Here is a 25,726-nt window from a genome sequence, read left to right as displayed (position 1 = left end):
CATGAACACAGTATAAATTTCATGCATGTAAAAACATGTTTCATAATATCTCATATAAGCATAAACACACACACATATATCATGTACATACACTTTAAACAATGAGAAAATCAATGAAAAACACAAAATTAAATACCAAACTTAACATTTGAGAGCAACATAAAGGTAGTACAATGAAACAATGATAAAATAAGAACAGTAATCTCATATGCCTCAACCAGAACCAACCAAACAGATTGAAACACCATAGAATATTAAAGCCCTGTTCCCTAGCGAAACACTTGGGAATGTTCACCATTATCTGATGTTTTCAAACTCGTTGACATATATGTACTATTTTATTCTATGGGTTGGAGGTAATAAATCCTTAAGCTTCCAGAAATTCATTTAATTTCACATATTTTATACTGACTTTGCTTGTCAAACAGCTAAAGGGGCCAGACAGAATATTACAAAATATTCTGCATGCTATAGTTCGTTGTCCATTTGCCCTAGTGTATAACCACAGCTAGTTGCAAGAGGAGTTAGCGCTGAATGTTTGAACCCTGGTCGCTGAGATCTTGCCCAAAATCCTAAAAGGCAATTGGGCAAATTAAATGGGGAACCTAACCCATAAAAATATTTCTGGTCCAATTAAGGAGATTCTAAGATCCATTGAACAGTGTGCTGTGGTGGCATAATGATTGTGTTTTGTACTATTCAGGCACTGAATAGCATAAAATATATGGATGCGGTAAAATGCACGGGTGGGGGAGAGGGTGGTTTGGGTAACGGGGTGATTGCAGCTACAATTGCTGTTCCTTTATTGTTTCAGTGCTTCTTTGTGGTACACTGTAGACCCTTTACTAAGTTTTGTGTGGGTCCCTCCTCCATTTTTCTGTGTTGTGCAGTTAGACTCTTTATTGAGGTGCCTGTGTGTTGTGGCTCCTCTGGGTCTCTGTGGTTCACTAAAGACCCTTATATAAGGCAACTGTGAGTTGGGCCTCTTCGGAATGTAGACAATGAACCCTTTACTGTAGTATGTGCAATTACACTTAGGGTGCTGCTTCATCTAGGTTGACATTGTAGAACGTTTACTTGATAAGGTTATTGTGGTGAGTGCACACAATATCCCCCGCCACTTTCCCACACATTTTCTCCACATGCCAATCTTATACGTTGCCACAACATCATTGGAAAACATCCTCAATCCTTACATGCAATACCAAAATTGTTCCCATATACACAAAATGCAGCACACACACAAACACACTGTATGATCTATGCACCACAAACAGAGGCCTCTTGTGCTGTAGGAACTTGTGGCTCCAGATTTCAACTTGAGTCGTCCTCCACATAAGGTGAAGTTCAGCTGGGCCTACCTCTTCTTCTCGAGCTCCTCTCTTCTCTTGGGCAAGTCAGTCCCAGGATGGCCCAAGCAGCACACAGCAGCACACAGCAGCAGAGCTCCTCAGGATCGCAGAATTCAGCAACTTCAAATGTTCTAGTAGATATCTCTTCTGACTGTTTTTTTCATGTCAGGAATTGGTTCTGTGGAGACTAAAAAAACATGACATTCAGATATCTTCTGTGGTTTCTGCTTGCTGTTTTTATCTTCTCAAGCTTAGACCCATTCTTCACCTTCTGTGTTCTGGGGCTACAAAAACAGTAATTGCAACTATTGGATCTCGGTTCGATAACAGTACTTCTTTAAAGTTTGGCATCTCTAAATTGCATTTACATAGACTTCGAATCATTCAGAATCACACCAGTAGAGCTATTGCCTAAAGCTCCTGTTATGTATTAGTAAAGCCAACTGTGTTTAAACTCCACTGGCTATAGATTCTTCTCAGAGCCAAAGTTAGGAAATGCAAGCCTACCCACTCTCCTTACCCCTCACACGCACATGTTCTTGTGGTCCCTTGCTCCAAACAATCGTCTACTGGTGGAAAAATATTTCTCCGTTCTGGCCGCCAGAACTTGGAACGCACTCCCTAGAGGCCTGAAATCTGTCCCTTCCCACATCCTTTTTAGGAAGAACCCCAAACCTACCTCTTCTTATCCTTGTCCATTTATTGTGATCGTCCATCTTTGTCTCCAGCACCAAGAGACCTTCGGTGATAGCTCTGCTTTATAAATATTTGAGCATTAGCATTAATAATATTGTTATATTTCACGGGGCGGCAGAAAGGAAGAGGCCAGTTTCTGGATGTGTAAGGTTAAAAATCCATATTTCTTCCCAGTGCGCTGCAGGCAACATCTTGTACATTGGAGGCGGGGAACAATCCTAGATGTCAAAGAATCTGCTTTGGAGAAACAGGATGCAAATGTATGTGGCTGAGTCTTCATTTTTCAAGACAGTTCCTTCAAAAGAGCATATTCCCCAGATGGACACAGGGATGTGCATTTGGCTAGACACGGGTCAGACATGCTGGGAAAGCTGTCACCGAGTAGATCTTGAGACAAAGCTGCCCAGTTGATTAAAAAGACAGTGGTCAGTCCCATATTGTGAAGCTGGCCTGGCAGAGAAAGAATATGGATTATTTTAACAGTCAACTGTGAGCTGCTGGGCTCTGCGTGAAAAAGCTAGATGTAGTCTGTCGCTTCTGCAAAACAAACTGAATGGGACTTTCCGTCTTGTACTGCAATCGCTGAGTCCTCCAAGAACACAGCATTCACGAGGCAAATGAAAACTCATGCATGTTACACCACATACATATCACGCAGAAAAACTCACACCATATACTCAAGGGAAAGAGAAGGGGTCAGACACTATTATTCCATTTGCAAACAATAGTTGCAAATTGCACATCGACTTTTTGCTAACAGATTTGGATTTTGACTATGCACCAATATATCGAGTCCCAAAATATTGAATTAAAGGTGATACCAGAGTAACTGGTCCTATTAATACTCACTAGGCATGTCGCAATTAGCAACCCTGTGTGATTGGCTGAAATCACATGGATGGTGGCCTGTGAGGAACAGCAGACCATTGTCCCAGTGAATTAATTCTAAAATAGAAAACTTGACAAACTTTAATGTTTTTTAAGCAGGCAGTGTTCTTAAAGGAAACCAGTGGTCCCTCAATTAAAAAAAAAGATTTATCTTCTGGAAGATGTCAGAGGGAGCAGGGAGTAGTCCTCTGAAGAAGACCCTTGTACTATTGTGGGAGAGTAAAAAAACAACAGTGGGCTGGTGATAGAAAAGCCAGTGGGGAAGAATTGTGGTAAATTATGAACATTACAACATTAAAATTACCAAATCAAATTACCTTTCGTATCATCGATCTGTTCACTTTTTTTCTTGAGGAACTTGGTCACTTCTTGCTCCTTGAAGGCCTCTCACATGTCCATATAGGTAGGGGCTGTAAAAATATTCATTATCATAATAGTTGTTTTCTATTTTATATTGTTGATAGTATAACTTCGTTCCTTGAATAGTTTCGATGTTGCTAGTGGTACGCTTGGAAATACTTTAGCCACGTATACAAAGGGTTAAGCCAGGTTTCTGTTCTGGCTACAGCTATCGCATGTATCTATTTATGGGTTCAAGTACTTGCTGACTTGTCCACCTGTGTTGAGCCCAGCATCACCTCTAGTGCTGCTTAGGGCCCACCTGATAAGTAAGTGCCTCACTTTACAGACTTTGGTGCTTGTGTCTTTCTCTATGGATTGATGTTGCTTTGTGTATACATGTATGTCTGTCTGTGCATTGTGGCATTTCGTGGTCCGTAATCACTACTAATGAGTGTTCAATATCCTACAGAATGACCTGCATCGAGCGATCCAGAGAACCCAGTCTGCAATGTTCAATCAAGTTCTGATCCTAATATGCACCCTCCTCTGCCTCGTCTTCACTGGGTAAGCTTGTGTTCTGTTTGATACTGAAGGATGCTGTCATGATGAGGCAGACCACAACTGATGGCCAGTAACCACATTTGGCAAGCTGTAAAAACATGTTTTCCCAATATAAATGTTCTCAGGAGCGGCTGCTATCAGTTGCTGAAACTGCTTTGTAGGATGGATGCATATGTGCAACCTAAAGGCCATAGTTTAGAATGTCTGCAGACCACTAAAGCATTTGTCATTGAGTTACATATAGATAACTGTTGGACTTGGCCCTGTTTGCAGGGTCATCCCCAATCTTTTTGCCTCCTTCTTCCTATTTTTTCTGACCTGTTTTTGTTGGCTTTAGGACCCTGGGCACCTTACCACCGCTAACCAGTGCTAAAGTGCATATGCTGTCTGTGTAAATTGTATTGTTGATTGGTTTATCCATGATTGGCATATTTGATTTACATGTAAGTTCCTGGTAAAGTGCACTAGAGGTGCCTAGGGCCTGTAAATCAAATGCTACTAATGGACCTGCAGCACTGGTTGTGCCACCCACATTAGTAGCCCTGTAAACATGGCTCAGAGCTGCCACTGCAGTGTCCGTGTGTGTAGTTTCAAACTGCCAATTTGACTTGGCAAGGGTACCCACTTGCCAGGCCTAAACCTTCCCTTTTTATTCATGTGTGCAGTTTTAAACTTCCAATTTGACTTGGCAAGTGTACCCCTTGCCAGGCCTAAACCTTCCCTTTTTATACATGTAAGGGATCCCTATGGTAGGCCCTAGGTAGCCCCATGGGCAGGGTGCAGTGTATATTAAAGTTGGGATGTACAGATGTGTGTTACGTGTCCTAACAGTGAAATACTGCTAAATTCTGTCTTCACTGTTGCAAGGCCTATCTCTCTCATTAGTTAACATGGGGGCTGCTTTTAAATATTATTAAAGTGCAGATTCCCTTTGAGAGGAGATAGAAATTTGGATTTTGGGGTCTCTGAACTCACAGTTTAAAAATAAATCTGTTAGTGCATTAGGTTTTTAGATTGTTGGTTTGATAATGCCACTTTAAGAAAGTAGGCATTTTCTTGCTTAAACCATTCTGTGACTCTGCCTGTTTGTGGATTCCCTGTCTGGGTCAGTTTGACAGTTGGGCTGTTTGCACCTCTTCTCTAGACAGTGACACAAAGGGAGCTGGGGTGTAGCCTGCATAATCTGATGAGCCATCTGTGCTAGGAGGGGAGGGAGAAGTGGTCACTCACACATGAAAGGGCTTTGCCTGCCCTCAGACAATGCAGTCTACAACCCCTGGTGTGTGTCTGGGGCCTGGCCTGGGCAAGGCAGGATCTTGCAAATAAGAGAGACTTCCCTTTGAATTTTACCAACTTCAAAGGCAGAAAGGGGTATAAGTATTGGACCCAAAACCCCTGCAAATCAGATTACCTCAAGGATTCAAAAGGAACCTCTGCCTGGAGAAGAGCTGACAAGCTGAGGAGATGTGCTGCTCTAGCCTTTGACTGTGCTAGGCTGTCCTGCAATTGCTGCTTCTGCCTGTGCAAGGGGACAGAGACTGGACTTTGTTTGCATTCCTGCTTGAGAGGTATCTCCAAGGGCTTAGAGTAGAGCTTGCCTCCTGTTTTGAAGCCTCAGGGACAGCAAAGGCTTCACCATCCAGTTTTGAGTCTGCATGCTGTGGACTTTAACTTGCCAGAAGGTGCCTTCCAGTTCCTGGTCCCCTGGAAGTGAATTTCTGGAGAAAAACCAGTCTAGCAATGCCAAGCAACACCATGTGACTTCGGAAAGGATGTGCAACCCAGAGCCGCGACGCCACCTGCCCTGAGGCCATGGACTTCGCTGAAGTGCGATGAATCCGATGACCCTGTTGGCTGCTGCCACTACCTGGAACCTCAACACCGCTTGCCCCTAGTCCGTGGACCTCTCAGAATTGCGAAGACCCCAACGACCCTGTAGGCTTCGCATTGCTGCAGCCGCTGATCCCACGACTTTGCTGACACCGGAGTGTCATAAGTCTAACGTCTGTGACGAACCGACGCCATCGAAGTGCCTGTGGCCCTGTGACATCATCGCAACCCTGTGAGGTTGCCCGCAGCATCGTGACTTCACCAGACTTTGTATCTGCCGGAACCAAGGAACCGACTCAGCAACCGACACCACTTCACCTCCACCGATCTGCAGTAAGGACCCAATCCGCTGCACAACGCCTCTGCACTTCTGCCTCGCAGCACCAGAACCAACGCTGCATCGGATCCAGTGATGCCACGGTCCCTGACTCCATGCACCGGCCTGTTTTCCACTTGTTTACTAAGGTACTGTACCTGGGGGTCGAACGACTCCGTAAACAGCGCCATTGGTGACGCATTGTGGGAAACGACTCCGTCACAACGCCGCTTAGGATCAACTTTCAGTATTTGTGCCTCAAGGCACTGTTTTCATGCTTCTGAGTGCTAAATTCATATTTTTAAGTGTATATTGTGGGTTTTTGTAGTATTTGGTCTTGTTTATTTATATAAAATAATAACTATTTTTCTAAACCTGTGTTGTGTCATTGTGTAGAGGTTCACTCTATTACTCTGTGTGTGTTTCTACAAATACTTAACACATTGTCTCTGAAGTTAAGCCTGCCTGCTCCTTCCAAGCTACCAAGGGGATGAGCTGGGGTTAACTGAGTGTGATTCTTCTTTACCCTGACTAGAGTGAGGGTCCTTGCTTGGACAGGGGGTAACCTGACTGCCAACCAAAGACCCCATTTCTAACAATAACATAGCTTGTTGAAGTGCCATGGGACAGTCGACTCTCTGGTGGCTGCGATACAGGTGGGCAGTGTTAAAAGTTGGACCTCTTGCTTTCCAGATCTTTCACAATCCGACTATTTTTAAATTTTAGGCAATCTTTGATCAGTCAGTCAAGTCCTATCAATTGCACACCTAGTCAGTAGCGGCTGCTTCCAGGAAGGGGTTGGGAGACAGGGGCAGTGCGCAGAGCGGGAGGTGCGTGGGGCGGCAGCACATGGAGCAGGGGCCACGGGGGGCAATAAAAAAAAAGAAAGAAACTTACCTGCCGCCTTCGTGTTCCACCGCTTCAGCCGTACAGATTCCTCTTGTCTTCTTCCTCTGTCCCCACCCAATCCTGATGCTTCTCCCATGCTGTTACCAGCATGAGAGAAGCAGCCGGATTGGCCTGAGTGGGCAGAAATGCCACTCAGGGAGGGAGTGAGGCACTGCGGTTGGTCTCTACCCGGCTGTTCCACACAGCTGGGTGGAGAGTTCTAAGTGCGCATGTCTCGGACCGGCTGGCCACACTGATATGCACACTTAGAAACTTACCACCACTCAATCACCCCCTGCTGACGTGGAGGATTCTGGCCCCACCCCATCCTAAGAAAGCAGAAAAATAAAGTGATAATAAGATACTTTTATTAGCACTTTATTGTTCTGCTTTTAGCAGCGGGGGCCGCCCATGCTCCTAGTTAGATAATTGCTAAGATAATTTGTTCTCCAACCAGAACAATGCCCTTGAGATCGCTCCCCAACCAGACCATTTCCCAGACACATTTTTCCTAGCCAAATTAAACTCACCCAAACATTTGTCCGATCAGGTTCGCCATCCATACTATATCCATACTATTTCTCACTTGCCCACCACCTGTACAATGGAGCATATGTTACATAATGGACTAGGACATATGCGGAATATGCTGTGTTTGTACCCTGCAAAGCATGTGTACTCCCTCCTCTCCATGATGCCGTCTTTTCTTTCTGGGGTTTACCATATTGCCAAAGACCAATTTAGTGGCAAAGTGTCACTGTGCCCAAAATACTCATACTACCCTCTGTCCCAGGAAATAAACCTGCATATTCTTTGTCCATCCCGCTACCCAGCACTCATGCATGGCCACATGCACATTGCCAAACAACATCTAGCCATCAACAGCATTATAACTAGATCTTCTGCCCTCTTAAACTTATTAAAAGAGTCACTATACAAGCAAGCAACCTTATCTGTAGAGCAAATTGGCACCTACTTGACAGAATTGTTTCCTACAATATAACTTGAATCACCAGTATCTAGTGAAAGCAAAAGTTCAAAATAGGATTTTACCGGCAATTGCCCTTTTTAACTGTAGTGTCCTGTTTTGAGGGTTTTACTCACGGCAGCTGCCATCTACCTTGATCACATTTTTTTTCACATCTTCACCATCCTCTTTCAGTCACAACTGGTATGTGCACTTTGTAACATCAAGGTCTCATAAGATGACTCAAAATCCGCAATTGTGCACACTCTTATGAATCCTGTCTGATCACCTGAAACACTGTTTATCTCAGGATTAACGGCGAATCCACAGCTCATGTTACCTATCAAACACCATGGCATTCGGATCTTCAATCTTCTGTACCTTATGTGCCTTCTCATTAGGGAACCATTTTCACCTTCTTCTGCCTTGGTCTGACTCCCTACTTTTCATCTTGCCCTCCGTAGTCCATGTCTGCCATACCTCAATTTGTCAGTCAGAAATACAGCTAAAACTCTGCAGGATACAGAACCTGCTATGCAAACAAAACAGTAAAATGTGAAGCTCTACACACCTGCATTGTATAGATTCACATGGGACCTGATTCAGAAAGGTAAACACACACTTTTGTGTAAGATTACTATTTATTGGTGTTTAAAAACTATGGGGGTCATTACAACCCTGGCGGTCTTGCTGTTTTGACGGAAGCACCACCAACAGGCTGGCGGTGCTTCCAAGGTCATTACGACCGCGGCGGTTCGGCGGTTTCCCGCCACATTTGCCCCGGCTGTGATAATCCGCCAGGGCAGCGCTGCTTGCAGCGCTGCCCAGGGGATTACGAGTCCCCGTACCGCCAGCCAAAAGGCTTGCAGTACGGGGAGTCGCGGGCCCCTGGGGGCCCCTGCAGTGCCCCTGCAGGGCCCCGTGCAGCTTTTCACTGTCTGCATAGCAGACAGTGAAATCCGTGACGGGTGCAACTGCACCCGTCGCACGGCCGCAACACCGCCGGCTCCATTTGGAGCCGGCTCCTGTGTTGCGGCCAAGATCCCCACTGGGCCGGCGGGCGGAAACCAGGTTTCCGCCCGCCCGCCCAGCAGGGATCTCAAAATGACCGCGGCGGGAGTGCAGACGCTTTGGTGGGAGTGCGGCCGCTTTGGCGGCTGCCCGGCGCTCAGATCTTGGCGGGCGGCTGAAGCCGCCCACCAAGGTCATAATGAGGGCCTATGACTTTAATTTTACTAGTAGTAAGTTTGGGGCTGCTGAAAATCCATACTCTTGGCAAAGAAACTGACCATAAAAAAATATACCTGTTCTATCTTTTTATCTGTGGAGTCTCTGGAGCCATGACAATACTATTAGTAAAATTAAATTTGTCTGCCTGCTGTGAGTCCTATGCCCCCTATCCACCCCCCCAAGTAGTGCTGCTCCAGTCCCGGACCCTGGAAGTGGATCTGAAAGTGCTCTTACTGCAAAAACTGTGGCCCTAGCAGAACCAATCGCAGCGTAGTGCATCGCCTCACAGCTCTGCATTACAACAGCCACTGCATGACACATCCCCGACACAGGACCCGCAACTCTTTAAACTTGCCGCTGCATGATGCATCCTTGACACAGTGCTTTGCATCACAACACCGCAGCTGCTCGTAATTGCTGCATGACGCATCCTCGACACAGGAACTCGCACCTGAGGCCTGCAGCTCCTCAGAACCACTGCTGGTCGACACATCTTAGACACAGGACATCACATTGCAGCCAACAGCTCCTCAGAACCGCCACTGCCTTGATGCAGGACCTTGCAACGCTCTGCAACCAGGATTTAGGGTACTTGATTCCGTGGGTTTAACTTGGTCCCCCTATCTGGCCCATACCTCATTGTGGTCGGCCTGAAATTATGACTTTGTCCTGGTCGAGTGTGACCAGATAATCACAGTTGGAGCTGTGTGGTAATAAATACTGTTTTTACCTAAATATTTAAAATTGCATCTGTCTGGTTCTACTATTTTTTTGTTGTTTTGATATTAAATAATGTATTCAAATATACGGTATTTATCTGAAGTGGCGTGGAATTTTTCATGTATTGCTCTTGGAAGTGCTACATAAATACTTTACACATTGTCTCTAAGTTAAGCCTGACTGCTTTGTGCCAAGCTACAGGAGGGTTAAGCAAAGGTTAATTGGGGGTTTGCTGGTGTTTTCCCCTGACAAGGATTGTGATTGCTGCTCGAGTAGGGTTCCCCACTTAAACCAGTTACCCAGGTTCGTACAATGCCTGAATTATCTGCCTCTTAATATTGACTTCCAATGTCAAACTTCTAAATTTCACTTTGAAAGTAGCCCAGGCCAGAACCGGTGTTCACAGATTTAAGCAATAAAGTTTTGCTTCTTTGTTTTGAAACCACATTAGAGAACGTTCCTCAAACTAGAAGCAATGCTCTTCCGCACATGGTAATAAAGTTCTACTAAGGAACCGGTTTATTTTCAGAGTAGTCTCTACAAATTCCAAAAACTCTTCTACCGTGATAGACGTGTCTTTTCAGAGATGGACAGCTCTTTCGCCTACACTGAAGTGCTTGCACGTTGAGGGAATGCTCTTTCATCTGGAAACAAAATCTGTCACTGTCTGGAAAAAATGTCTTTCAGCCCAAACAAATACCCTTTCTCTCACAATAAACTATTTCGAATCTAGGGGGAGCCTCTTGCAATAAAAAGAATGCAGTTTAAACTTAAACTAAAGCTGTTTCTAAGAAATAGAATTTACTAAGACTTTTACATAGAAATACTAAGAATTGACACTAGTAAACTTGATTAAACTGTATCACAAATGCAGCAATGTGATATTGAAATTATAATGTAAAAACAGATAATTAAATTCATTAATCTTGAGTATGGTAAAAGGTTAAATATTGTAAAATACATCATATGTAGAGATTTTACATTTTCAAGTATCTACTTAAAACTTTACCAAACATGTTTTATCAAGTAGTCTGTATATGTGTTTTTTCAGAGCCATTTCGTAAGGTCAAGCAACAGCCAATAATGTATGATTGCATTTCCAGTTTCATAGCATGATACGCTTGGCAAAACGTGATGTTTTTTGCAATCCATCTTTCTATGTCAAGTTAAGAGAGGTAATTTAGGATTAATACCACAGGCATAAATAATTCTCAGCTGTGTCGGATCAGTTCCATTCCATGTTTAATTTCAATCTATCAGCCCGTAACAATGTGCCCTTTTACAAACATTTTAACATAACCTATGTGATTCTGATCACATCTCCAGTAGTAAGTTTTGTCTTCACACTTGATTTGTGGACATTGGGGGAGCACCAGTACATTTTCAAGAAATAATTTTGATGAATCACAGGCTACTGAAGACCTGGATCCAAAACTTAATAATTTCTAGGATTCTGAATCATCTCACTGCTTGAAACTACCTGACACAAGCTTTCTGTTAGTGAGTTTCCCACGTAGATCACATGCTTCTTTCTTGGTCCTGCCCCCATCTTTCTTACCCCCCACCCGCCACATATTTTATTGCTTTGCGCTTCCCTGGAACCTTTTTTATTTTCTGGGGAGGGTAGCATCACTTCTAATGTTTCTGGGGGCTGGAAATGATTAAGATGTGTTTTTGTGTTTATGGCTCTATTTTTCATTGTAACTTGCATTCTGGGAGGTCTCCTGATAGCCCTGTTATTGTTTTTTGCTTTCTTTGGGGGCCTCCTCAATGTCCCGCCACCCCAACCAGAACTCTTCTTTTTTTTTTAAATGTCCCCGCCCGCTTCAATCTTGCTTTAACATCACAAGCTGAACCATTGGTGGATCATTATCTGGCAGCGCACAATACATGCAACAAAGGTTGCCAACGGATTTCCTATTGTTGTGCATGATATTTTATTTAAAGGTCAATTCATGATTTTAGCCCAATCCAAAAGAACTCACTTTCATGAACAGAAATTGTTCACCAAAAGGAGGGCTGTTTAGCCCTGTGAAAAGAAAGTCCTCCCAAGTAGATACGGGCGCGACATCCCAAGTAAATCTCATTTGTTCAAGATAAAGCTATTTCAACTAAGAGAAAGTTCTTGCCCTATGAGTACAATGATTTTCAACCAAGATAAATCTGCTTCACCTTCTTTAACGTAGGAGAACACAAGAGTAGGACTTTTCATAATTGAGAACATCCTATCATGACAAGAGAAATATCTTTTACCCTAAGAAAGAGCTCTTTTACGCACACAGAAATCTCTTGTACTGTAGGATAACACCTGTTTATCCTAAGATGTAGACATTTGCTGAGGAGCAAAACATTTCCAACCGAAAAACAGCTCTTCCACCCATGAAAAAGTTTCAAAAGAGAGAAAGCCATATCACCCTTAGTGAAGTCTCTTTCTCACAAAATAAGACTTACATCACAAAAGACAGCTTCTTCACACATGGCAAAGAACTCCTTTGCTTGTAGATGTAACGTTTTCATTAGGAGAGAATGACCGCAAAAGAAAGCCGTGTTTTAGAAGGGGAAGCCAGAATTGTACTATTAATACTCACAATATCCCAAGGATAGACCACCGTTATGCTTCGGATACCTATAGTATTGTAAAAGAGGCATAAAATGTTACGTTTGGTCCACTTTTTGGGGTATGAATTGGTGAAAGGTCTAGATAATACCCATTTAATGGACCTGCAGATTTCTGCCGAAACACTGCAAAACATGTGGTCTTTTTCAGGAACACCAAGCTGTAGGGTACAAGTCTTTGTGACTCATTCTCACTTTGAATGCATGATATATGGAAGTTAATTGTGAAAGTGGCTGAATTCTCTTATCCTTTATTACATACTTACTGATGAATATTAATACATGCCAATGCGGTTTTTTTCTGCAATAAAAGTATTTTAAAATGCCAATAAAAAATCACTTATACAAAAAAGAAAAGCAAGGGCCACTATTTTGCCGTGGATAGCAAGAATGTTTTTAAGACAGCCCAAAAATAGATAGTGGATGGGCTACTATTGTTCCAGCATGAGAAGATATAACGTAAAGAATACCCACCAGATGTAATGGTGGACTACATAATTTTGTTAAGAATTCACACAATATAGGAAGGATTGGGGATTATTACGTCAATAATAGCTGGAATGCTGTCAAGAATGACCATATTGTACCAGGGAATAGCAAAATGTTGTAAAGAATACCGATGCTCATGCAGTGACCATTGTCATGTTAAAGACAAATTGCAATATGCCATGGCTATAACATGTTACGATTAAGCTATCCCCCTTGCCGGTATCTCCCTAGGTAAGCCTCACACACACCCCAACACACATCTACAAACATCCACACACACAACAGACATGCACATAATGGCATTTTTGTCCATGTGGCAGCCAGGTGTAATGGAATGGGAGCTAAAGGCCACTCCCAAGGCACACGGTGCTAGGTCTCCATGGCTTAAGAGACATTACACTCTCTGCTTCATCTCTGCGTAGATACTGGGTAGAGGACAGGCTGGGGCCACAAGAAGTAACCGTACATCAGCCAGGATACCCTCGGGGTGATAGGGTGAGTCAACAATACTCTTAACAAAACAGGAGGAAGCAGGTACCTGTTACATGCACAGATACAAACAACTACTTCTGGCTCACCAGTGTCCCAGCCAGACAGCGTTTCCTCCTCTCATTTGTGGAGCATCTGAAAGCTCTATAATGAAAGCCGAAGGAGAGGACCTGAGGACTTTCTGAAAATCTCGTCAGAGCTCAAGGTAGAAAAGTTTCTTGCCAATAAGGTGCACCTTTGATGGTCTGTGCCTGCTATCGACTTGCTTTACACCGACTCCCTGAGCATGAGGGTTTGGGATAAAACTGAAAGCTGTCCAGCTGCAGTGCCATCTCAATACATGGTGTGTAGGTGTGTGTGTGCTTGTGTGTGGGTGTGGGTGTGTGCGCATGTGTGCGCGCACGGTCTGGTGTGTGTGTGTGTGTGTGTATGGGTAATTGATATTTGGATGATATTTCTGCAGCCAACATTTTGACATATAACCATGTACAACTACACAACTGCACTTCTGTTTCCAGACTTGACAGCGGAAGAGCCACAATACTGTCACCCAATCCTCTCCTCTTCCACATCTCCACACCAAACACTCTTGTAAGTGAGCCGCCACCAGAAAATTTGAATCAATTGATCTCTTCAATTTTAGAGAAGTTTAGGTCGAATTTTGCACCATCTGCACACTGGCGGATCTTAAGAAGGATTTAAAGTTGAATTTGAATGCTTTACTGATGTTTTTGCACAAAGTGTGACCATTGGTACATTAACCGTGTTGAAAAACTCAGCACACAAATGTTTGTCCCCGAGAAAGCCACTGTACGGCTGCATGCTTCTTTTGCAGTCTTTGTCATGAGGGGAACTGATAATAGGCAATAGACGCCAGATGACTCACCTCATCACTGTGCAGGAAGAAAATGTGCTGCGTGTGCTATTAAGAGGGTGCGCCGCTTCTCGAATCCAGAACAGAATCCGTAATGCATTCTGTAATAGCGGCAGCACAATGAGAACAAGTCTATTGACGCGACAGGCTACAAAACGGTGTTTCAGGAGTTCCCAGGGATTTCAAAATATAATTGTTACTCTTATTTAGTTGCCCGGCAGGCATCTTTTCTAAGAACACCGTAAATGGAATACATTTTCTATAATAGCATCCATGATGTTTCCTCCTGTGATAATTTGCTGCCTTTCAAACTGAAAAAAACAGAGTCACGCGTTTTGCATTTTTCCTGAGTCTCTGCAACAAAAAAAAGAAAAAAGAGACATTTGATAGAATTTTTGGTTTGAAATAGTTCTTACTAACATTTAGTTAGAACTGATTTCAGTCCACAAAATTGTTGTGTTTCCAAAGACTAACCCTTATGCATAAACTAAGAACTAGTGTATAGTTAAAAAAAATATGCAAGTTCTTCAGGCTTCATATGTAGGTGCACAGTGTGCATTATTTGTTTCAAAACATGTAATCAAAACCCTAAAACACAGATCCTTTCTGTAACTAGAAATGTCTACGCATTCCCAGATTGACAGTAGATCTACGTACAGCACAATGCTCTAAAGTGGTAATAATGTGACAAAAACATTATGATACACAAGTACATTAAAAGTTGTTGTATGGCTATATAGTAAACCTAGTCCAAGCTGTACTCTTGATCCTTCGTTCAAAAGCATTTTCAAAAAAATAACCCTTGAAATTAAGTAGACATTTCAACCCAACTCTCTCATTCAATGGATTTCATTGTGCCAAAGACGACCTGCCTATAAAGATGGGGAATAAACACAGAAAGCCCTTAGGATATAGGCATTCAATAATAGAGAGCTGCCAGTAAAATTTCATCTTTGTCAGAAATAATACTCGGTTACATACCTCCATAACCATTCAAACTTAACTGGAGAAAATTGAAACTATATACCAATATCTGCAATCCGTCAGGTATAGAGGGTGAATGTAATTAAAGTTGAAAATTCAATGTGTGTGTGTATGACATCAATGGAAACATCTACATAAACTCTTTGTCAATAAATACATACAATTAAAAAAAAATAGACCCACATTTGAACCTTCATAAATAAAATCCATAAGTACCATCACCCCATCTCTAAAGGACATCCCATAACAGGTGCTTTGTACATTCCTCAAATGTGCGCCTTAAAATGGAGTGGTACTTGGGTTTATATGCAACTGCTTACTGGATGCAACAAGGTCAAATAATACTGTGTATGTATCTCAATCACATCACTCAAAAATGGAAACTCCTATAAATCATAAAGTATGGTAGATGGTATTCCATACTTTATGGAATAGCCTAAAGAAGGTTAGGAGCTACTACTACTGAATATTGAGCATATGCATTTGATACATAGATTTGCACAGTGGAGAGTTTTCTTTAAGAAATCAGATTGGATTGTCCTGTCCTGAAGAATCCTGAGAAAAGTGAACAGAAACTGTACAGGTGTTTACAATAATACATCTCATAATCTGAGAGTATGTATATTGTTATAGTCCTTGACACATAAAGAGCAATTTTGCTATAGGTGTCTTATCTTATCTTATGAAGGCCCACAATTTGCATGTGAGTAGACCAGAATAAATGAGGAGAGTTTGTTGTTTAGGTATTGTCTTCTGAAACATGTTTGTACAGTAAAAAAGTTGCAATTTAAACTAAGTTTTGTATATGTAAAACAGAAAAAGTGAAAAACAAAAAATTCAGCCATTTTTAAAAGAAGTGTAAGTGTCTTTTGGTTGCTTCTTATAAATACAAGTGCACGTAAAAATCATCACTTGAAGGAAAGCTCTCAGAAATGTGCAAAGTAGTATTATGTGGCATATAAAAAGGAAGAAATCTCCCAAGACTGAACTTGATATGAACACTTTTAGCAATATTAGCTTTTCATGCAAAACTATAGCAAAGAATGAACATCTGTCATTCTGTATTTGAAGTGGCTTATCTATAAGACTACATTCGGCTTTGCCCTATGGGGCAAAGAAGAGACTTCTTTTGATCCTAGTGCTATTTTAGACCATCTGTGACATTACTTTGCACTTAGAATTCCTCGGTTATACATTGTAAGAACACTTTTACCAGGCTAGGCAAGCTGAATTGTTTTAACCACTGACTGACAAAAAAAGTTGCAGAGAAATATAGAAACTGTAAATACATTCCAAGGTCTACTGAAATCATTGGGCTTAACACTAGTGGATAGGAACTCATACTTGGGAGCATGCAACAAGAACTAGGCCCATTTCCTGTTCACGGGTCTGTGAGTGCATTGTTCTATACATACATGTAAAATGTAATAGATATGAATATGATTTGATGCACTTCATTATGTACATTTATGTTGATCGTGGCAATAAACCTTAAGGAGGCATTGGAACTGCTGAAAATTAGAGTCAACAATCAAATGCTCATTTGCTTAAGGTGCCACAGAAAGTAAGAAGGATTGTCTGCACCACAACCAATAATGAAAGACCCTTTATGAGACTATTCAGGAGCATGAACTCAAAGTATCATCTTCAAATCCTAATGCTAGAATACACTTGGCTCAAACTTACCACTGGACCAGGCCAAACTCTTGTTCTGAATTGTCTCACATGATTCTTAACAGACATTTTTGAGACATTTGTTAACTCAATGTTTAAGGCTTCCAGGTGTGGAGTATGATATCTTAAGCAAGTTCTTTTTCAGTTTACTGCAATAGTTCCAAGTCATTTATTAGCATAGCGAGGAAAGCTGGGGCTGTCACTATAAATGGCTTCTTTTCATTTGGGGTCAAGATTTGCTCCTTGTGAAGTTGGTAGATTGCATGACCTTGTCTTTTAGGTTTTTGAGGTCATTGTCATGAGAGCTACTGTAGGAATTACCCATTTAGGATCAATCTGTAAAATTAGAATAATATGAGTACTGCATATAGTTTTACAAGGCAGGAATTGGTTGTTTGCATACACATTTTCTTTATCTGCTAAGCTTTTAATTCTCAATTTAAGTGACTGTGTTAAGATAGTTTGGGTTGTGTAACACTGTTTTGACTGTGAATTAACTGGGCATCAAACAGCACCAGGGCTCATATTCTTAGCTGTCCTTCATGAGAAACCTGTTGGAGACATATTATTATCTTTATTTTGGGCTCCATCTAAGGTCACCAAGTCCTGAAATGTAAGTGAGCCAGAATGACTCCAGTCTGGGAAGACTTCTGAAGGTGTGTCTAGACAGGCCATTAAAGATTGGACTGTTACAAGAGATGTTTCAAAAGCCTTCACTAAATGAGAGTACTGCCTTGTCCTGAATAGGTTGTGACCCCAGGGGGCAGAGGAATTCTTGTATCCAGTTCTCCCTACATCCCCATGCAAAGATTCAATCTGATGGGGATCCCTCAGCTTTTCTAGCCCTTTTCTCTATTTCTTCAATAGCCAATAGATTGGACCAGAAGGGGCTTGGGCATGTTTTGCTGGGCTTGCTGCATTAGGTACCAGGGACACAAAGCCTTTTGCTCCTGACAATGTTCAGGGAGGCTTTTTCTTTCACTGATAGTATTGTGCCGTACTTTATGTATTCACTGATGATCTTTAAAACAACTGTGGCAACTGAGATTGTTTCATTGTTTGAGTAAGGGATGTTAATTTTACTCGAACTATCAATTTTCTTTGACACCTTTGACCGTGCTGCACTAGTCTACATCCTTCTTAAAGGGCTGTCAACTAACTTTAGCCAGACCCCTTTTTCGTTCAGAACCCAAGACCTTCAGCTGAACTGGTACCCAATATTTCAACTTGTTGACCATTCTGCTTAGCATTTATCTGCTTCGTGTACTGGGACACATTTTTGCATGTACACTGTTAAACCCCAACTGATTTTTGGCTGTGCCAATGGATCAAATGGTCTGTTTTTTTGTTAGTCCCCACAATAGTGATGGCTGTCACATGTCTGCCGGTGGATGGCAGACAGTTTCTGAAACCCAACCAATCCAAACTAATCTTCTTTAGACATCACTGACATTCTGGACATTGGCTTGCTTGGCTAGGAGCCTGATTCCAACAAATGCAACTTCAGTTTGAAATTGTGGTATACACATCAGTTCCATCTTATCATTAAACACACAGGTAGGCAAAGCAGCCAAAACTGGCTTCTGGTAACTTAGAGCTCTGAGAGCGCTGCTTCCTTTTACTACTTCAAGGTACTGGTTATGGATGCTCTTGTCTAGTTTTGACTGGATTACGGTAAAGCGATCTAATTAGCTGTCTTAGAATTGTTTCTATACTGACTACAATTAGTGCTAAATGTTGATTCTAAGTATATTATTGGTTTACCTAAGTGCGCAAACATTACACCAGTGTGAAATAAATTACACTGGTTCCCTATTGAAGGCTGAGTCATGTTTATGGCAGTGTTTTCAGTACATAAATCCATTTATCATCAATCTACTGATTTTCTAGCCTCCCAGGTTCTTTTTCCATCCTCATTCACACCCTCTGCTCTGCCCATCATTATCTGTTGGTTGTTCTCAGGTCTCACATGGCCACTTTTGGATACAGAGCCATTTCCGTGGCTATGGTAAAGGCCTGGGACTCTACAATTCTCACTGTTTATAGACACTGATCTACTCCAGTTCAAGAAACATTTAAAGTCTGTTCTACTCAGCCTTAGTGATAGTCCAGAATTAAAGGGCTGATCTAGATATAGGCAGGCATCTCCATCAGGGAGACTGAGTATATCACTATGTCACTCTGACAGATGTGTCCCCTGCCTAACTTAGAAATGATTGCCAAGTAGGCAATTATTTCTAAACCATTGTTATGACTGCCATCATGGTGGTTCCTGACAAAGTTTAGTGCAGGGCCCTGTCAACATGACAGAGCTCTGCTCCAAACTGGTTTCTTTTTCTTTTTCAAAAAGAAAATCCTAAAGCAGATTTTCTCTTGGAAAATAAAAAAGAAAATTCTCCCCTTGCCTTGTAATGGAGGGGGTAATAAAGATTGTCGCACAGGCGCCAGAGGTGCATCTGGCTCTGGCTTTAGTGTATGTGTGCTTTACAAAAACTCTTGTGCAGACCGTGGGAGCAGCACACAATGAACATATTGCAGCAGTCAAACAGTCTGCAGCTCAAATTGGTGTAAGCTGCTGTCTGATTGGCTATTCAGCAAGCAGGTCATGTGTTCCGTGTACAAAGCCAAAACCCATGTCTCAGTATAACCTGAAAGATGGCAGGTCTCCTCTTTTGTACATTTTACTTTATTTTTTTACTTGTGCATAAGGTTGGAAACTTGAGGTATTTCTGACTCCACCTAATTTGTCTTCTCCAAGTCTTGGTTTATCAAGCTCAAGCTGTGTTCCAGAAATAGCATCCCTGGAGGTTATAACGGCTAGATTTCCCACTGTGAAATTATGGAAATATGGCCTGGAGGACTCATGCTAATTGTGCTGTAGCCACCCAGTGCAGAGTGGGCCTTAACAGTAACACAGTGTCACAGTGTAACTTCAAATACATTGTGGCCTTGCATTGCACCAATATCCCATAATTCACCCCACACATGCTCCTATGGTTGAATTAATTTGTAGCCTTAAGAAAGACTGCAAATCAGGACCTCTATTATTGTTGGACAAACATTGCTGCAAGTTTATTTAAAGTAGGCAAAGAGGTGGATTATTTTACAGGCGATGCAAGGGCCGTCATTGAGGATATTACATACGCTGCCCGCCTGCCTCACTAGGCAACAAGCACCTGGACTGTCTGCCATCCGGTGCTCTAACGTTTGAGGTGGTGTACTCCAACTCTCTGACTCACTGGCCGGAAATTTAATTCTTCCAGGGGTGGAGTATTAGAAGATAACCCCCCAGTTGCTCAGGCTTACAATTGCCTGTAAAAGTAAACTGGGCACCATCGCTTTCATCCCGGAGTCCTGCTATAAAGACACCCCAGGACTTTGAATGAAGCACCCACTTCAGGCTTCCTCACAGAGTTTCTTTCTGAATCTTTCAGTAACTATGTTGCAGTAAGTCATGGAGGGGAGCAGATGTGTAACGAGGGCAGTCGAATGTGCCACTAATCCTCTGCCTGCTTAACTGTTGCACTGCACACTTTTTTGCAGACAGGCATAAACTCTGGATTCTAGCTTCTTTGGTCTTCACCAAACACCAGCAACATTTTTGTGTAATTTTGTGAACATGATCATTAAGTTACAACATAGAAAAATGGTTGGACTTGACCCTCTCTACAGGGTTACCCCTAAACTTTCTGTCTTCACTCTCCTATTTGAACCCGTGTTTGTTGCTTTTTAGGACTCTCTGCCCTTTACCCCTGCTAACCAGTGCGTGTGCTCACTCTTTTAAAACATTGTACAAATGCCTTACACCCAATTGGCACATTTAATTTACTTAAAAGTCCCTAGTAAAATAGTACAACATGTACACAGGGCTGGTAAATTAAACACTGCCAGTGGACCTCCAGCACTTATTGTGCCACTTACCTAAGTAGCCTTGTAAACATGCCTCAGGTTTGGCATTGCAACTTGTTTGCAGTTTAAAACTGCCATTTCATCCTCCCAAAAATAATATTTTGCCAGGCCTAAACCTTCCTTCTTAATACATATAAGTTACCCACATGATAGGCCCTAACTGCCCATACGGCAGGGTGCATTCTATTTAAAAACCTAGACATGTACTTTGAGGTTTTACATGTCTTGGTAGTGAGAACCGTTTAAATGTGTTTTTCACTAATGCAAGGCCTACCTCTCCCATATTACCTTATTACATTTAATAAGTTATACCTCTTGTTTGCAAACTGGTAGAAAAATCATGTTTGGTGTCTGAGGAATTGTCGTTTAAAAACCTATTTAATAATAAAGTTGGGCGTTATTTACAGTTCTGAAAATGCAGCTTTTAGAAATATGACTTTTTCATATCCTAACCATTTGTTTCCCGCAACCTGTATTCTGGGTTGGCTGACGATATGTAGTTGGCATTTGGCCTTTGTGTATTCCTCCTACACAGTATCACGAAGAGAGACTGTGTAATGGCAGGATGAGCCATCCTTACCTGATAAGAGGGACAGAGATGTCACCTACCACACTTGCTTTTCATTGGAGCTGCCTTAGCACACACACACACACAAAGAACTTCACCCTTTTGTAACTCTGGACATACTAGGGCCAGGGTTGGGGGGAAGGAAATCCAGGACCAGATGTGGGGATAAGTCTAGAAGTTTCTCCCACTTCGAAGGTGGCATCAGGTATAGTTATCAGACCTTCAGAACAGCTTTTGAGTATACTCCTGGACCTTTGCATTCTACAAAAGAAGGACTGTTCTGCTGTCAGAGGACTGCCATGCTGCCAGAGGGCTACTCTCTGCCTGCCCTGATGCCGAGAAGGAAGACTGGATCTGCTCCCTTTATCCCAAGCTATCTGAAGTGACTTAAAGGGTCCACTGAAAGACCTCCTATTCAGAGCTACAGGGACATAATAAGCTGTAGAGGCCTCCCTGATATTTCCCATCTGACATGCTGCCCTAGATCTGTCTGGACCTGCAAAAGGACCTACCTAAGCCCTGCTGCCCTCCGTTGGATCCCCAATAGGTGCCTCCAGGTCCTGAACCCTTGGTTTGGCAACTGTTGAGCTCCTCCTCTTAGGAAAAGGAGAAATAATATGTTTTTGGCTCTTTGCGACTGCCGAGATCTCTCTGGCCTGAACAATCGCCAATACAAAGCTCCATTGGACCCAACTCTTTGTGACCTTGGAGTCACTTTGCCTGGGGTGAAGGGTGCAGGTGCAATATACCTTGTCAGAAAGCAAGACAGTCCTCTGGCAGCAGAGCAGGAATCTGGCAGCTCGGCAGTTCTTCTTCTGAAGTATCCACAAGTCCAGGAGTGTTCTGAAAAGTTGGTCTGAAGGTCTAATAGTTATACCTAGTGCCAGCCTTAAACTGAGAGAAACCGTTAAACTTTCACCCCGCCCCCACAATTTGTTTCTGGAATTGCCTTCTTTCCCCTGCCCAAGCTCCAAGATGTCAGGGGTGGCAAAAGGCTAGTATGAAGTTGTTTGTAAGTGCAGGGGGCATCCCCAATTTAGATGTAGGTTTGATAAGTGACAACTCTGCCCCCACCCATCCTGTCTGGATAGCCATTATTACTAACACCCAGCCCCCCTTTGTGACACTGTCTGTGAGGAATACACAAAGTCCAACTGCCAACTACACCTAGTCCTGTGACCCAGGTTATAAGCTGCAGACACCAAATGGGTAGGTCATGAAAATGCCAACTTTTGGAAAGTGGCATTTTCAGAATTGTGGCTTAAAATTCGACTTTACCATTATAGAGGATTTTAAATTACAATTCTTTAGAGACACAACATGACTTTTCTACTTGTTCCCAAGCAAACACTTTCACATATTAAATGTAATAAGGTAACCTAATGTTATCCTATAGAAGAGTTAGGCCTTGCAGTAATGAAGAACAAATGTAAGAGTTTTGCAAGCCAATTTTACCATGTCAACAAAGACACATTTTAGCAAAACAGGAGTGGGAGAAAGAAAAATGTTTGGGAGAAGACCAACTTAGGGCTGTTTAGTCTAACAGAATACAATATTAGTCTAAGCAAAGCAGTCACATAAGTTAATGCTACATAATTGTAATGTTTATATTAAGAAATGTTCAGTTTTGCAATTTTAGTATGCCGTACATAAAAGGTGTTACTGTTACTTAATTTAATGAGTTTCATTTTGTTGGCCTAAGAAAGATGAAGAGCTGAGTCTGTTCTGCCAGGATTAGAACCTGTGATTTACAGATATGTGATGTTTTCAGCATTTCTCTAATGAGTGTATATTACAGAAATATTTGCATACAGTGTATTCTTTGCAAAATATGTGCTTGCTTGCTTCTAAGACCTGAGTGGATTATACACAAACGCCTAGGTCACTAGATCTAATGGATGGAATCATGGACACCCCAACAGTATCCAAATAACACTTCTATTAATTTTCTAATGAAATTAGCCTGGAAATAGGTTCCAACAGTTTAGGTAATGGGCATGAAAACATTTCCCAAACTTTAAATGATGGTGGAACAGAGCACTAGTGTTTAAGGTTTTTGAGGATGATGTTCAAGAAAAATCTATGTATTATTCCATATGTGACAAGTACAAATGTACAAAAAGTTCCTCCCTCTGGAACTCACTTCCTTCCTACCTGTATTTCAAAGACAACTTCCTTAAGTCTCTGATGATTCACCTGTTCCATTAGGCATTTGTTCACTCCACTCCCAGGTCTCTTGTCTTTTGATTCTTCTTTGGAGAATGGCCCGGGTCACATTTGACTGTATTCACCATCCTGCCCCAAAGAGCTATGAAGTGGCCTTCAAGTGGCAAGGCCAGATTTTTCTAATTAGATTGAGATGCTGAAATAAACATGTGGCAGTGCTCAAAGCTGCATCTGAGGACCTGAAAGCTGCATCAAAAGCCTTCGTTTAGTACACACTCACAAAGAGTCCAATGTGAGCTTGCCCATCCTTGTGTCGATGACCAAGTTCATTTGACCATTGGCAAGCAAAGGAGATGTCTTGCACAAGAAATAACAAGATAAGTATGCATAGCAAATTTACCTTCCCATCTCCAACGATCATACCTGGCACAGATACCCTCTGTACTCTACCGATGGTGGTCATGGTGCATCTGCCACTCATCCTTTGCTTCTTTCCCCGTCAAGTTAGATACTGGCATAGGAAGTGATGCCTCCACATGTGCAGTTCTGTCTGATAACTTTCAATTATTTGCCATAAACTAGATTTTGTTCAAGCAAAGGTTTTCGATTCCAAATAGTCCAACATGGACTCTTTACATTTGCATGAATAATTTGATTCAAATCAACCTTTCATTAATTTGTTTTTATAAAAACAGGAGTTACGCCAAAAAATCCCACATTCTCTCTTTCAGAAGTCCTTTAGAAAATTTCTCTTTTCTTCTTTTATTTGCTTTCTACCCTCCTCCCTCACTTCTCACCTTATGCCTCTTCTCATCTTGTGTGGTGCCCTCGGGACCATTTTCACTCTCTACATCCAGCCACCCTTCTTGCTATGCTCTTTCGCTTCGATGCATGCTCTTCTCCTTCCTACTCCAATTGCCATTTTATTATCACTCGCCTATCAGACAGCACAAGCAGTCTGGTTGTGAAAGGCCTATTGTGGGTTTACGAACGTCTTACAATGTGCTTACAGGCCCCCATTACTTACCATTGGTTGGTGCAGGAAGCTGGCCTGGTGTGTAGTGGGTACCTAAGGTACTTCCACCTTATACCAAGTCCAGGTACCCCCTATTAGTGTAGTGTGGGCAGTGTCTAGAGGTAGCTATGGATGAACAGCCAAGGCTTATCTAGGAGACATGCAAAGCTCATGCAATACCACTGTAGTCACACAGCACTCACACACAAGAAAGAAAACACTCAGTGTTACAAAAATAAAGGTACTTTATTTTAGTGCCACAATACCAAAAAGTACTAGTGAGGCAATCCTCCAATAGGAAGCAACTAACACACTAAATATATACAGTAGTTATCAGCAATAGGAATAGAAAGTGATAGAAAACAGTGCAAATGCACTTAGACAATAGTGACCCTAGGGGGAGCTCAAACTATATACTGAACAAATGGAAGGTGAACACAAGACCCCCACCTAGGTAAATGGAACTTGTACAGCGAAGCTGGGGGTACTAGGGAATCCCAACGGTAAGTACCACAGGGCCCCCTAGCGACCAGGAGAAAAGGAGTAAGCTAGTGGATTTTCCCCAAACCACCCAAAAGAAAGGAAAAAAAGAAAATTCAACACCCAGACGAGACTGCAAGACACCAGCAGTTGATTCCTGATGAGTAAGACCTGTGGAAGAAGGGGTCCAAGTCCAGAAGTCACAGAAGACTCCAGGAGGAGTAGGAGCTACTACCCACCCAGCTGTGGATGCAGGAGTTGGTTGAATGTGATGTGAAGAAGGTCAGCACTGCAGCCCTGGAGTCGGTGAAGAGTTCCTGAAGGATACAGACGACGTCCCATGCTAGAAGAAGAATTGCAGTTGGGTTCTAGTACAGGAATTCCACCAACAAGCCTTGGCAAAGGCAAATGTCACAGTTGGCGAAAAGGGGAGCTGCTGGGGACCAGCAAGGCCCAGGAGGACTCAACCCAGGAGCAGGGGACCCTCAGCAACACAGAGAGTCCAAATGAGCAGAGGCAGCACCCATTGGAGTCCCACAGGAGGCTGACACAGGAGTTGCAGAAGAGCCCACGCAGCACAACTGACGAAGGGTCACACGCCACAGGAGAACCACAAAGAGGGCTGTGCGTTGCAGGAAGGAGTGGCAGGGGCTAGGGCTACGTGCAGCCTGA

General features: G+C 42.5%; 1 protein-coding gene across 5 annotated transcripts in view; it reads left to right on the top strand.

The window, feature by feature from the left end:
• KCNT1 (potassium sodium-activated channel subfamily T member 1) overlaps window positions 1–25,726 on the top strand; it is a 1,355,573-nt gene that overhangs the window by 964,438 nt on the left and 365,409 nt on the right. For all 5 annotated transcript variants that reach the window (XM_069241642.1, XM_069241641.1, XM_069241643.1 and 2 more), the window contains exon 10: window positions 3,748–3,842. In XM_069241642.1, coding sequence (XP_069097743.1) covers window positions 3,748–3,842 — 95 coding nt within the window. The remainder of the gene's footprint in view (window positions 1–3,747; window positions 3,843–25,726) is intronic.

The sequence above is a fragment of the Pleurodeles waltl genome, chromosome 6 (assembly GCF_031143425.1).
Source record: "Pleurodeles waltl isolate 20211129_DDA chromosome 6, aPleWal1.hap1.20221129, whole genome shotgun sequence".
Lineage (NCBI taxonomy): Eukaryota > Metazoa > Chordata > Amphibia > Caudata > Salamandridae > Pleurodeles > Pleurodeles waltl.
The sequence above is the reverse complement of the archived record's forward strand: the minus strand, read 5'-3'. Positions and strand labels throughout refer to the sequence as shown.